At 36.7% G+C, this 15,790-nt stretch overlaps 1 protein-coding gene across 2 annotated transcripts in view; it reads left to right on the forward strand.

The window, feature by feature from the left end:
* LOC137281590 (ATP-binding cassette sub-family C member 5-like) overlaps positions 1-15,790 on the forward strand; it is a 95,706-nt gene that overhangs the window by 22,773 nt on the left and 57,143 nt on the right. For both annotated transcript variants that reach the window (XM_067812922.1, XM_067812921.1), the window contains exon 3: positions 2,986-3,078. In XM_067812922.1, the coding sequence (XP_067669023.1) occupies positions 3,014-3,078 (65 nt within the window). In that variant the 5' untranslated portion in view covers positions 2,986-3,013. The remainder of the gene's footprint in view (positions 1-2,985; positions 3,079-15,790) is intronic.

Here is a 15,790-nt window from a genome sequence, read left to right on the forward strand (position 1 = left end):
TGGATTATTTACAGACCGCCGCCATATAGCTGCAATATTGTTGAGTGCGGCGTAAAGCTAAATTCACTCTCTCACTCATATGGACCAAGAGCCTACTCGGTTAGAATAGGCCTTGAGCAACCCATGTGTGCTGTAAAAGTCACATTGCTTGTCGTAAGAGACACTGACTTGGTTGACACATGTCATCTGATCCCAGATATGCATTAGGATGCTCATGCTGTTGATCACTGATTGTCTGGTCCAGACTCGATTATTTGTAGACCACTGCCATATAACTGGAATATTGCTGAGTGCAGCGTAAGACTAAACTCACTCACACCCCTCACGCATGTTGCATCCCATGTGTTTATTTCATGAGTATGCTTCTGTATCATGAATCTATTGGGATATTAATTGTAATGTGACAACATTTAAGGCATATTTTTGTAATGATAATCAGGGATTTAATAAAGGAACAAAGAACAAAATGAATTATGAGAGTTGTTCTTGTGTCATAATTTTCATTTAAAAAAATAATTGTATAGTTTGAGCATTCGCTATGTTTTTTTCTCATAAATTTCATGTGGGAGAGATAATTGTATTCTAGGAGCATTTAATAAAGATAAATTCATTTTTGTATTTCAAATAACCATACATAAGAAATATAAGTGTTTATTCTGAATGGATAAGTGATATGAAAACACACATGGCTCATAATATCTTTATCAATAATGTAGTTTGTGACCAAACGACCAAGCAATGGATCTTTTTTCCTCATAATCAAAAACAAACAATTTTGGAACTATTGTTATGGTCTTTGAAACACTTGACATTGTAAACCAAAAGTCTCTGTGTTCTGTAATCTGATTGGTTGAAAAACATGATCAAATGGTGTTAGATTCCCGGAAACTGCAAGACTATTCACTGCGTATTAACACGTAGAAACATTGCAAACTATTGTTTTCTTGTGTCATCAACGTCATTCAAATCATATTGTGACGTAATGTCAGAATGATGTCACAAATGAGCAGCTCCAGATGCTACCATGGGAACCAGCTGAAACGGCCAGCAGAGGACACTTCACTTCTGAACCCATACTCGATGTAAACGAGTGCAGACAGTAAAACCCTTTGTGTTTACAATGTCGATAAACATGATGTGTTGGCCATTTTCTGGGTGTTATTGAGTATTTGAAGCACAGGAATATTTCATTTGAAACCTCTGTCTGACGCCGTCAGTTCCAAATGCATTCCCGTGCTTCAAATACTCAATAACACCCGGAAAATGGCCAACTCATGATGTTTGTCTCCTAAATAGAGCATATCTATAAAGTTGTTTTAGAACTTCTTAGAAAACTCTCACCACAAACTGAAAAGTCATGAATATTTCTTGAAGACTCCTGGAAGTTTATGTTCATGATATATTTGGAGAGATGCCAACCTCTACGATTTTATCGTAGTCGCTATGAATTTTAAGTTCAAACCACACCAATACGATTCCACTAGAAATCCTACGAAATTTGAATAAAATGCATTAAAATACGGATATATAGACAAAAACATATAATTTTAACGATGAAATACATTTTCGGACTTCACGTACCTTCCATTCATCGTATTTAATGACATATTTGAACTGGAATGATTGCAAGTAACAAACGTAATTTTAGTAAAGCTGATTTCAATACCTTTGCGATTTGACACATTTAGTTCCTGCGGAAATAATTTAACCATGTGACCATACTATCATTCATTTTTTTTTCAGAATCCATCATGATTTTGTTTATTTAGTTGACTACGAATTTTATGCTCAAACTACTAATTTTGAACATTCAGTGATGATGATCTTGCTTAGAAATAGTCCTCGGTGACCTATGCTTCTCGTAGGAAGCGACTAAGGAGATCGGGTGGTCAGGCGTGCTGGCTTGGTTTTCATTGTATTCCAGTTGCAAAGATTGATGCTCATGCTGTTGATCATTGGATTGTCTGATTAAGACTCATTTGTTTACAGACAACCTCCAAATAGCTTTAATGTTGCTGAGAGTGTCGTAAAACTTAACTCGCTCACTTCCATAGGCCTTTCTGTTTCTGTTTCTAAATGAAGCAGGTTTAGATCTCCTCAATTGTTCTCAATTTTCCTTCTCACGTGGGCTTTTTTCAATTGTTTTGTTCCTTTCCAAAGTGTATATATTCAGATATTCTTAAAGGGATTTTAACTTAGTAGAATCTGAGAACATGTAATCCCACACAAATTATTTATTGCATGTGACCACTTTATAAGAGTGAGAGAGTGAGTTTAGTTTTACGCAGCACTCAGCAATATTACAGCTATATGGCAGTGGTCTATAAATAATCGAGTCTGGACCAGACAATCCAGTGATCAACAACATGAGCATCGATCTGCGCAATTGGGAACTGATGACAAGTGTCAATCAAGTCAGCGAGTCTGACCACCCGATCTCGTTAGTCGCCTCTTACGACAAGTATAGTCGCCTTTTATGGCAAGCATGGGTTGCTGAAGGCCTATTCTACCCCTGATCCACATTATAAGAAGTCATTGTGTATTCCCAAATGATGTTGTGGGAAGTTGATGACTGGCGATAGTTATTCATTCCAGGCAGTCACCTCATTCATTTTGTTTATGTCATTCACATGAATATCATCATTCACATCCCGTTATTTACGTCATTTACATCATTCGTGTCATTCATTCCTGGCAGTCACGTCATTAACATCATTCACAGTCACATCATTCATGTCATTCCCATCATGCCTGTCATTCACACATCATTCATGCCATTCATTCCCATCAGGCCCGTCGTTCCTGTCATGTCATTCACATCAGTCACGTCCCGTCAGTTTCGTCATTCACGTCATTCATTCCTGGCAATCACGTCATTAACATCATTCATGTCACTCATATTTACGTCAGTCTCATCATTCCCATCGATCGCATCAGTAATCAGTCACATCATTCATGTCATTCACATGTCCGTTCTTTTTGCAGGCTGGCGTGTTAATAGTGTCCACACTGAATGAAGTCAACCATGGCAAACAGAAACACAGACATTGATGACCGTGTTGAGGACTTGAGTCCGGGGTGAGTATAGTGACTGAATTACCATGGTTACAGGTCAAAGCATCATTAGTTACACCCATGTTGAGATTGTTTCTGTGTTTGGTCATATGGAATGCTGGGTTTCCAGTGACTGATGACAGAACTATACGTAGGCCATAATCACTGACAATGTGCATTGGTGTGTGCGTGCATGCGTGTGAGGGAGGGAGAGCTTGTAGTCTATGTCCTTCTTGTCCTAGTATCAGGAAGAACAATACGTACAGTTTTTTTTAACCTTTTTGGGGGGGCCTGAAATCAAACAATTTTCATAAAACATCACTGAATATTATATTTGCTCATGTACAATTTAAGTTAGAATCTCTCAACCCTTTAAATTTTTTACAATCACGAAATAAATAAAAGAGCAATCAAGTGCACACATGTTTTATCATAATCAGCTCATCACGAAGAAAGGACTCAAAAGAATGTAATGGTATTGTCGCAGAATTATCCGAAGATGTTTTTTGACCAAGAGTAAAATTTTCTAAATAATTTTCTGAAAAATGCAAATGGATTTCCCCGAAATTTTTTATGCAAGACAGATGCACTCATTTTCAATGGATACCGTGTTTGTATCTTTTATTATTCCTGGGGGAAAAGTGTAATTGGCTACAAATTCCCCCAAATCACTGCCGTTATATGTAAGTATGTTAACATTGCTTTACAATGGGTGGAAGATATACAATACTGAAACATGTCAAAACTTCTCAATTTCAGTTTAAGAAATAACTAGGTACATTTGAAAAAGACCTTTTTAGCAGGGAAATGATGGGCCAATAGCATTAGTCAAAACCTCTGTAACATTTGGTTTTTGGTCCCACTGTGAATTTCTGTAATTGTTTAAATTAACTTCACTACAGGATAACGTATTGCCGTTTTGAAACAAATTTACAGAAAACATCTTTTTTGGTAAAAACTGTCTGTTTGGTATGTTTATTTCACATTCCTGGTGAAAGAATCTATAACTTGTAAGTGTCACCTCTTGGTTAAAACTCATTTACTGTGATTTGAAACAATATCATCCTCTGTTATCTGGGGAAGAAGTGTTCAGAATGCTTGTGTTATTAAGAATAGCAAATTTACTGATATTTCCTGTATTTAAGTCCACTCAAAATTATGCCATGTGCATTAAAATGGGATATTTTCCTGTTATTAAGCCCAAAGGTCTAAATGAAAATTTCAGATTTTATTATTTAGAGTCACGCTCTTTGCAAAAGCACATGGCGAATGCCAGCATATATAATGTATGTAGTGTAGTTAGAGTTTTTCTCGTGTTCAGAACATTTTAGACACTGAAAGTGTCTGGAGTTTATACCTTAGTGTTCTTTAATGATTGTTTGTGGTTCAGAAGTATTGTAGTATTCCGTTAGTATTAAAGTTCATACTGTAGTATTCCATTCATATCAAAGTTCATACTGTAGTATTCCATTCATATCAAAGTTCATACTGTAGTATTCCATTCATATCTAAGTTCGTACTGTAGTATTCCATTCATATCAAAGTTCGTACTGTAGTATTCCATTCATATCAAAGTTCGTACTGTAGTATTCCATTCATATGTAAGTTCGTACTGTAGTATTCCATTCATAACAAAGTTTGTACTGTAGTATTCCATTCATATCAAAGTTCGTACTGTAGTATTCCATTCATATCAAAGTTCATACTGTAGTATTCCATTCATATCAAAGTTCATACTGTAGTATTCCATTGATATTAAAGTTCGTACTGTAGTATTTCATTCATATGAAAGTTCGTACTGTAGTATTTCATTGATATTAAAGTTCGTACTGTAGTATTTCATTGATATTAAAGTTCGTACTGTAGTATTCCATTCATATGTAAGTTCGTACTGTAGTATTCCATTCATATGTAAGTTCGTACTGTAGTATTCCATTCATATGTAAGTTCGTACTGTAGTATTCCATTCATATGTAAGTTCGTACTGTAGTATTCCATTCATAACAAAGTTTGTACTGTAATATTCCATTCATATCAAAGTTCGTACTGTAGTATTCCATTCATATCAAAGTTCATACTGTAGTATTCCATTCATATCAAAGTTCATACTGTAGTATTCCATTCATATCAAAGTTCGTACTGTAGTATTCCATTCATATGAAAGTTCGTACTGTAGTATTTCATTGATATTAAAGTTCGTACTGTAGTATTTCATTGATATTAAAGTTCGTACTGTAGTATTCCATTCATATCAAATTTCGTACTGTAGTATTCCATTCATATGAAAGTTCATACTGTAGTATTCGATTAATTTTAAAGTTCATTCCATTTTACTGTATCTTACAATAATTTTCTTTCCAAAATTAGGTCGTGGTCTTAATTATGGGTTTTATATTTGTAAACGTCATTTTTCTGTTGTCAAGCCAAGGGCTTAAATGCATGAGATCCTAGTACGTACCTTGTTTTGGAAAACCATTGACACTATGAGAATGAGAGAAATCTGAGGCTTAGTTCTGATTTTAAATGCAAAACAGGATTGCTCTGATGTAGAAATCTTGCATATTTGACACAAGTTCTGTTGAAAATGCTACGGGCAGCCTGGTGGTTAAGGTGTTTGCTCATCGCGCCAAAGACCTGGTTCGATTCCTTGTGTGCTCACAATGTGTGAAGCCTATTTCTGGTATCCCTTCATTGATGTTACTGGAATATTGCTTCAAGTGGCATTAAATTCATTTACTCTACCGGTGTTGGCACTTAAGACTATCTTAGCACTAAGAGACCTCATGTAGTTCATGTTCATCATATATTTGTCATTACTTTCAATTTAAGTTGCAAATGCAATTTGTGCAGTTTCTAAATAAAACAAAAACAACAGAGAACCATGTTATGCCTATCAGTACTTACATCCTGAATAGGAAAATCTGAAAAATGACACTAAGGCCAGACCACTTTAATTATTTTTTTATGGATCTGCCTGTCATATTTTTTCAAGAAAAAGAAAAAAAAATCATAAAATTTTATTTTCCCTGCTTAAAAAATCAAATTCTTATATTTTTATTGACCAAAAATGTAAACTTAGATAAAAATTTGTTCGTTTTTTTGGCCCGCTTTATAAATTGCAGAAGGTAAATACGTCTAGTATTTAAAACTGTTTGCTGATGAAGTTTTTCATTTGTTCTTTTCCCTTCTGCCTCTAGGTTTTCTGAAGACAAAAATCTGTAAAAAAGAAATAAAATTGGTCTGGCTCAACCAGTGTTTTAGCAGGATTGCTCGTTGGTAGAGACACTATCATCATTTGTGAAATTTCGACCAATTTCCAACACTAATTCACTCGCTCCCTATCAATTTTTGGTGTGCCTGCAGTGTGACACATGATTAACACAAACTGGCATACAAAACGACAATTACATGTTCGTCAGCATAGTACCTAAACAATTTGGCCATTTGTGTCCCCAACACAGGAGGAATCTCAATGTCATGATTAAAGTCGGTCACATGTGTCTGAACGTGTTGAAGGACATACTGAGAAGTAACGTTTTGAAACATTAAGTCATCAGTGATGCATCTTGAATTCTGTATTTGAGGGTCCCTAGGAGTCACTCACTTGATTTTGAGGGGACCTGGGGCCAATTTCACAAAACTCTTATATGCTTTAGTTGCCTCATAGCATCACGGCCTCCTATACCGTAACATAGGAGGTACCAATGTTGTGAGAAAAGTTATGAGATCTTAAACTTACAAAAGCCTTGTGAAACTGCCATCTCAGGGGTTCAAAAATATTTTGAAAAGCCTCTTGCCACACTTCAAGAAAGTAACTTGTCCTGACTAATTTTCCACTTGTCCTGATTTTATGACACAATGAGTCATGTTAATGTTTACTGGATTATTTATCGAAGAGTAATAACTTCACTTTCCACTAGCTCTACTTTATAAATATTGTGAACTTTAATAGCTTCATTATGAGCAGATATGAAATGAAATCCAAGATTATTTGTGGTTTGAAACCACAAGTGGAAATAATCTAGTAGTACATGGACTAGTAAGATGCCATTATCTGATTGCCCCAAATGAAAACTGACTTGTCCTGGGCGTTGGGCCATAGGATTTTTGAACCCCTGCATCTGGATTACAAAATGGCGGTCCCAGACTCTTAAATATCATTGTTGATACTGTGATGTAATATTGTTTTATTATTGAATTTTGTATCATGATCATCACATTGTTACAGCATTTAATTTGCTAATGATACCAGGCTAGAAACAGACTCAGTGATAACTTGTTACTCAATCAAAATGTATCCAAATCCCTGTGGATATGCTTATCAGTTTCACTGTGTCTGTTGTCATGTTTTGCGTTCTGTAAATCCTATGACTTTGTTTTTTATCTTACTTGCTTAGATCCGTCTGTCCGTCTGTCAGTACCTCATCTGTTTTCTGTTTCTGGAGTGGAATTCGTAAACCACTGAATATATCTTGTGATGAAGTTGAGCGTTTTGATGGTTGCTGGGAGTGGGATAGCTGCCAATTGCACATAGGCTTAAGTTGAGTTTTGAAGACATGGTGTCGTCTCACATCTGTCAGTTATGTTTCAAATGTCACTTTTATGTGAATTATATGTATCTACATAACAGCTCTGTAGGAACTTTATGCATTAGAGATGAGTAGAATTGAAATTGATTGTAAGAAGATTCAGAAGAAGTGCAGACATGTTGAGGATACATGTTATTTAAATTTGTTATTGGCCAAGAAGTTATGTAATTTTTTATTTGTTTCATATTGCAATATTTTGCATAATTCCATCAGTGTGTAAATTTGGGACAATGTAGTCAAATATTATTTATACAATCCACCTGTGAGGATCTGCATTAGAATGGGTCTTCAGCAACTCATGCTTGTTGGCTCGTTGACTTGGCTGATATTTAAGTCATGATCGTGATCGTATCCCATTTATGTGGGTCAATGTTTATTTAAGTCATGATCGTATCCCATTTATGTGGGTCAATGTTTATGATGTTGATCACTGGATTGTCTTACACACCACTGCCATATAGCTTCAAGTTTCAATATGGCTGAGTCCAGTGTTACATAACAAACACACAAAGCACACAAACCATACAAATCATGTTCAAAATAGAAATGCCCAAGGCATGAACAACCCTATTGCTAGATTTCGGAAAAAGTTAAAAAAAAAAAAAGGATAAAATTGACCTGTGACCTACACTACTTTTAAAAGGCATGTAATAGATAAATGGACATATATTTTGGAGGCCTAAGTATTATTTGTCCTGTTTTACCTGTCAGTAAACAATTATTCAACACTCTTAGTTGTCTGGGCAGGTGGATAAACACTATAATTAAAATCAGTAGTGTCTGAATACATGTGTTTCATTGTTTTGTGTGAACCATTAAAATTTCTTAATTGAATAAATAGTGCTTCATCTGTGAATATTGAAATGATACAGATGAAATATTTTCTTTGTGCCAAGGTGCACAACAGATATTACAATAATACATGCCATTATTTATTCATGAAAATTTTATTGGAAAATGCGATACATCTGGCCATTTCAAATGATTCCAAGCCTATTTTCGCACCCTAAGAAAATGTGTATTGTTGTATTGGCGATGTTAATCAATCTGAATACCAGCATAGTATTTCTAAGCTTACGGATCCAGGATAAATGAAACTAAACTATTCTTATGGTCTTGTGAGTAAATCCAGCTCTCCGATTTACATGTTTATACGATGTTTACTTGCAAACAAGGATAAGTTGAGCACTGACCTGACTACTGACTGATATTAGGATGTACGAATGCCACCCACTTGCATTTGCCATTGTGAGAGACAGGGGCCCGGGCTGAACCAACCGCTGCACTGATCATGTGAGAGTCTTATGAGCAAGGTGTGAGCAGCTACGCACAGGTTCAATTTCATTGTCATGCACTAGCCTACATCTGCTCTACTCTTCACGAACTAAACGTGTTTGCCGTGCCTTGTCGGTCGAACTTATCCTTCATTGCCAGTAAGATTCAGTTTTATGCTTCTTTTAGCAATATTCCAGCAATATCACTATGGGGACACCAGAAATGGGCTTCACACTAACTTGCAATCAAATAATTGCTTTCCTGTTTTAAGTTTTATTGGATCATTAAAAAGTATTTGCACACATTTTCCTTAAGGTACACGCTTAAATTACTTGTCAGGTGCCCAATGGAAATCTTGCAAGAACAGCATTTCTGTCCTCCGAAAAGTTTATCCCTACATATGATATAGATACTACCACTCTTAATTTAGAAAGTCAAACACGCAAGTGTGTCCCAGTTAATGGATATTTCCTGTGCAAGATGACTGGTCATAAAATTTCATGCTTGTCATCATATGACCTTGTACTTTGATTTCTACAAAAAGATCATGCCCAAGATAGCTGAAGAGACTATTATGTTTGTTTGTTTGTTTGTTTGTTTGTCAGCGCACTCAGGGGGTGTAAATAAATAATTCTGGACCAGCCAGGTCTGTAACATTGCGACTAACTTACACAGGTTGGATAGCATTACCTGCTTTAGCCTCATTTGTGAGCTCCATGATCCAATCTTGCTTGATGGCAAGTGCAGAAAACCATGAGCTCAGTAAATTTTGGGGACAAGTTATTGTTTTAAAACTGATATTGTTTGTGTATGTCACTGCCATAATGGTCACTGCCATTATCATGGACAGATTTTGTAACAGCAGTGACATTTTTCAAGTTTAATGTTGTTGGTATCTACATTTTCAATTCAAAGATATCAGATGTTTTGCAAACAAAAAATCAAACATAATTAAAACACAGTTATCACTTATTCATGACATATAATACACATTGTTGATTGTGAAAAAATCAAATCAAATTATAAGCCTATAGTTGCAAATAAAATTGCAATATTTTGCACTTCCCTTGAAACAAAGCACCGAACATGGTCAGTGCGGGTGGGTGGGCACTCAAGTGTAACGAAGACATTTCATTGGTTGGTCCACTTGCCAAAACACGCAGAGACTATCTGTTTGGTGAGTAATTTTTTTATGAATAAAAACTACTTATATTGTATATGATGAAACGTTTTGTTATGAATTCATATACCGTTGTCAAGCAAGAATGATAATGGTATAAGAATAATTACGGAAGCATTGCATCATATACAGTAGAAGATGTTATCCATAAATAATGTAGAGATGCTGGGTTTTGTATATACACGTTATGTTCTCTGCGTTTCTGTTTGATCCAATCAACAAATACTGTGATGGTGAACTAATGTGTGACTGAAAACTATCCTTCGTCCAAGTACAAACCGAAACTTGAAACTGACAGTCTGAGTTTGCACTGGTTTCCATTCAATTCAGTCAGCCGGGAAAACAGATGCAGTTTGTTTGAAACCCACAGAAAAACAAAAAAGTCAGTCTGTGTAATTGCATAATGTAACTTAGACAGACCCCAGGTGCACGAGCCATAAATCATTGCATTCTGTTTCTGGTGTATATCCTGATAGGTGTTTAAGTTCAAATGCATGTATTCAATGATTGAAGTTGTGTACATCAGGTTGTCATTAGCAGACAGGCAGGTAGACACATAGGTGTCAGTAAAGATACATTGTGTTTTGTAAGTGACAGAGACAGCTTGTTACATTCAATATATTTTTCTATGTTTCCACAGACATGTATTGAAACGCTTTAGTTTTCAAGCTGAGCAATTTTTAGCTATGAAATGAGTATTTCTAATGCTACACATTCTTGAAAACATGTTCTCAAACTTCGACAGTAGTGATAATGCTTGCACGCATCACTTGCTGTGTTTGTACGAGTCGCTTATCCCGGTTCACACATGTGCGAACGTAATCCATGACTGCACATGCACTTACAATGGGCGGAGCGCAGCACAGCTGGTTGAACCATTTTTTCATTAGTGAATTGTAAAATTAGTGAATTGTTTGAACAGCAATTTATAATGCATGCTATTTTGTTGATCATGTTACTTTTCAGCTTTGAAATTTGCATTTTTGCAATGTCAAATTATTTTTTGTCAAAATTCATGTGATCCAATTAAAATGTAATTTCTTACTCATAATAATGTCAAATGTTATACGTGTTTGTTATTCTTAGGACAAATTGAGGTTTTTTTTCCTTATTTTGGAAGAAAAACCACTTTCAGTGGAAAGTGACGTTACCAGTACTTTACTTGTGCCTCAAGTTTAAATTTCAGGTCATTTGTATATATTTTTTAAAGATTTAAAATGAAATACCAATATTTATACCAACGTATTTATCTTACGGAACACCTGAATTTTAATTTTGAACTGTTTGAAGCATTGCTGTTGAATGCGAGGCGAATCGCCATTTTGCAGATGACACAAGGTAAACAGATTTAGAGTTATCTCCCTTTCATCGATTTTCAATCGCAAAACATTGGTAGTTTTCGTGATTGATGTGTGTACTACCATGAAGCAACAGAAGTGTTTGGAATTCCCAGGGGTGTACTTTGAAAATAATAGAATAGTGCTTAGCCAATGAGAAAGCGACATTCATGTGTAAGATAATATCAGTTGTTCACTGGTCATGAAGGCACCATGGGTTGAAGTACCCATGATGTTTGTTTGGACAAATTTACAATTAAATTTGTGAGAATAAAGAAATAATTTCATTTATATTTGAAAAAGGAAATAATTTGTAAATAATGACAAAAGTGGAAAATCTGACATCTGACATCAAAGAGCCAAAAAATTACTAGTATACTTGTTACAACACTGACATTTTTTTTTCAGTTGATACTTTAAGAAGTTTATTCAAAAAATATTGTATTACTTTCCTGTGTACAAATTGACAATACAAATAAAATGGTTCAGGGACTGTGAGACAGACTAGGATTTAGCATTACAGGGAGGCCTGGCAGTAGGGAAAATAATATGGTTCAGGGACTGTGAGACGGACTAGGATTTAGCATTACAGGGAGGGCTGGCAGTAGGGAAAATAATGTGGTTCAGGGACTGTGAGACAGACTAGGATTTAGCATTACAAGGAAGGCTGGCAGTAGGGGAAAATAATGTGGTTCAGGGACTGTGAGACAGACTAGGATTTAGCATTACAGGGAGGGCTGGCAGTAGGGAAAATAAAATGGTTCAGGGACTGTGGGACAGACTAGGATTTAGCATTACAGGGAGGGCTGGCAGTAGGGGAAAATAATATGGTTCAGGGACTGTGAGACAGACTAGGATTTAGCATTACAGGGAAGGCTGGCAGTAGGGGAAAATAAAATGGTTCAGGGACTGTGAGACAGACTAGGATTTAGCATTACAGGGAAGGCTGGCAGTAGGGGAAAATAAAATGGTTCAGGGACTGTGAGACAGACTAGGATTTAGCATTACAGGGAGGGCTGGCAGTAGGGAAAATAAAATGGTTCAGGGACTGTGAGACAGACTAGGATTTAGCATTACAGGGAGGGCTGGCAGTAGGGGAAAATAAAATGGTTCAGGGACTGTGAGACAGACTAGGATTTAGCATTACAGGGAGGGTTGGCAGTAGGGAAAATAATGTGGTTCAGAGACTGTGAGACAGACTAGGATTTAGCATTACAGGGAAGGCTGGCAGTAGGGAAAATAATATGGTTCAGGGACTGTGAGACGGACTAGGATTTAGCATTACAGGGAGGGCTGGCAGTAGGGGAATATAATATGGTTCAGGGACTGTGAGACAGACTAGGATTTAGCATTACAGGGAGGGCTGGCAGTAGGGAAAATAATATGGTTCAGGGACTGTGAGACAGACTAGGATTTAGCATTACAGGGAAGGCTGGCAGTAGGGAAAATAATGTGGTTCAGAGACTGTGAGACAGACTAGGATTTAGCATTACAGGGAGGGCTGGCAGTAGGGAAAATAGTGTGGTTCAGAGACTGTGAGACAGACTAGGATTTAGCATTACAGGGAGGGCTGGCAGTAGGGGAAAATAATATGGTTCAGGGACTGTGAGACAGACTAGGATTTAGCATTACAGGGAGGGCTGGCAGTAGGGGAAAATAAAATGGTTCAGGGACTGTGAGACAGACTAGGATTTAGCATTACAGGGAGGGCTGGCAGTAGGGAAAATAAAATGGTTCAGGGACTGTGAGACAGACTAGGATTTAGCATTACAGGGAAGGCTGGCAGTAGGGGAAAATAATGTGGTTCAGAGACTGTGAGACAGACTAGGATTTAGCATTACAGGGAGGGCTGGCAGTAGGGGAAATAATATGGTTCAGGGACTGTGAGACAGACTAGGATTTAGCATTACAGGGAGGGCTGGCAGTAGGGAAAATAAAATGGTTCAGGGACTGTGAGACAGACTAGGATTTAGCATTACAGGGAGGGCTGGCAGTAGGGGAAATAATGTGGTTCAGGGACTGTGAGACAGACTAGGATTTAGCATTACAGGGAAGGCTGGCAGTAGGGGAAAATAATATGGTTCAGGGACTGTGAGACAGACTAGGATTTAGCATTACAAGGAAGGCTGGCAGTAGGGGAAAATAATGTGGTTCAGGGACTGAGAGACTAGGATTTAGCGTTACTGGGAGGGTTGGCAGTAGGGAAAATAATATGGTTCAGGGACTGTGAGACAGACTAGGATTTAGCGTTACAGGGAGGGCTGGCAGGAGGGGATAATACTTTGGTTCAGAGATTGTGAGACAGATTAGAGTTTTAAACACCAATCCTAGCCATATCATGATGACACAGCACATTTTTATCTCATGTGACTTCTGTTTTTGTTCAGCTGGTCCCACTTGCAATGGCCTTATTCTTGTGGTAATGTCAGAATCAAGTGTACTGTACACACCTGGTTTTCTGTCAAACACTCTCAATATGATCAAAGAAAAAGGGAAAATATATCACCTCCTCAAACATCTAGTTTAAAATAAGCATAAAAATTCAGGAATTCTTTTAACCGACCTTGGTGTTTTTCAAGATGGGTTAGCAGATCATAGCTTCTTATAACACAATCCCTCACTTCATGATAGTATTTTTCGTGAATACATGACATGTTTTTATGGATAAGAAGTTCTTTTTTATTTTTATGTGACGTTTCAGAGCTAATTCTTGCTCCCTCATATTCTGAATCTGTTCATAGAGTGAATGTTTTTCGATAAAAAATATAAAAGCTTGCATAGCGCAAGGTGGGAGATTATGTACAAAGATAACAATATAATCACTCTCTATGTACGTTTTACTCCACATGTGCTTGTAGTAAAAAAATCTTTGACATGAATGACAATATTGTGTACATCAATGGCGTTATCTAGTAACCTGGTTTTATCATATTACGTCAGTCCTAACCATCTGTACATTTGCGATGTCCTTGTACATATATCCTTTTTAGCATTTCTAAACGAGACACAATCCTCTGTATATCCATATACACATATACAGTCGAACCCCATTGTCTCGAACTCGGTTGAGACGAATTCTCGGATGTGTCGAACTGACATTTTGGTCCCTGCCGATTTCCTTATATTTATCATTATTTTTACCCTGATGTGTCGAACTAGATGTGTCGAATTCCCGGTTGTGTCGAACTCATTTTAAGGTCCCCAAAATCTCTAACAAGTACAAATTTACCCTTTTGTCTCAAACTGTCAAAGCTGGTTGTTGCAACTGAAAACTTCAGTCACGCAATCGGAAGTCATCCTCATAAACATGCTACCTAAAGATCAAAAGTAACGCTTAACGGACTCGACATGTGTCGACAAGTGATATGTTTAACTACGCATCTATACACACATTGTCAGCACACTTACCAACTGAACTTTACTCAAACAATTAACCATAATTAACTTGTTACCAGTGACACGTTGATCACGGACCGACAGGATATCTCTAAACAAACAATGGCGCATGTTGTTGTCATGTGACAGTCTATGTTAGAGGTCATGTGATTTCCTTGAAAATACAAAATGAGAAGTGAGGAAAACGGAGTTGGATTATCTAAATTGATGTTTTGTTTTTGGTTTAGTATTTAAGGTGTAGGATCAATTTTTTTAACCAGTACGGTTAGTAACATGGCAGAACAATTCAGCGAAGGACCCGATCAGCCAGGGGGGATAACTGGATCGCACGTTACACCTATAAAAAGCGAAAATTATCTGTGAGGACAATAGAGACAAAATACGAGGCTGTCATAGCTGTGGAGTCGGGTGGAAAATCCAAAGCAGAAATTGCAACTGAATTTGGCATACCCAGAAATACACTTTCTACATGGATTAAAAATGCTGATAAAATCAAAGAGGCATTTGTTCAGTCAAGCATTTCACCTTCTCCTAAGAGAATGCGTACTGGTAAATTTGATGATGTTGAGGAAGCACTTTTGAAATGGTAAATGCTAATGTAAGCGGTGCTTTATTGATGGCACAAGCAGAAAAGTTAGTCTGACCAACTTGGTACATTGAACTATACAACTTTTTATACTGACTGAAAATGAATTAGTGTTGTCAACTAAATGGGATCGCTTGTGAGTTTGTTAAATTATTCTTGTTCTTATCTTTTTGTATGCATATTTATTTGCCATGACAAATAAAGTGATTGAATTGATTTACATTTGCAATTTAAAGATCAATACTGCCGTAAACGTTTATTGCAAAGATATATTTTTCGTATGTGTATCCTACTGCAAAATAACGATGTGTTAAGCACCATGGTCGTGTTGGTTCTTGGTCTTTTCAATGCTGATGGATGTGTCGAACACTCG

The sequence above is a fragment of the Haliotis asinina genome, chromosome 4 (assembly GCF_037392515.1).
Source record: "Haliotis asinina isolate JCU_RB_2024 chromosome 4, JCU_Hal_asi_v2, whole genome shotgun sequence".
NCBI classification, from domain to species: domain Eukaryota; kingdom Metazoa; phylum Mollusca; class Gastropoda; order Lepetellida; family Haliotidae; genus Haliotis; species Haliotis asinina.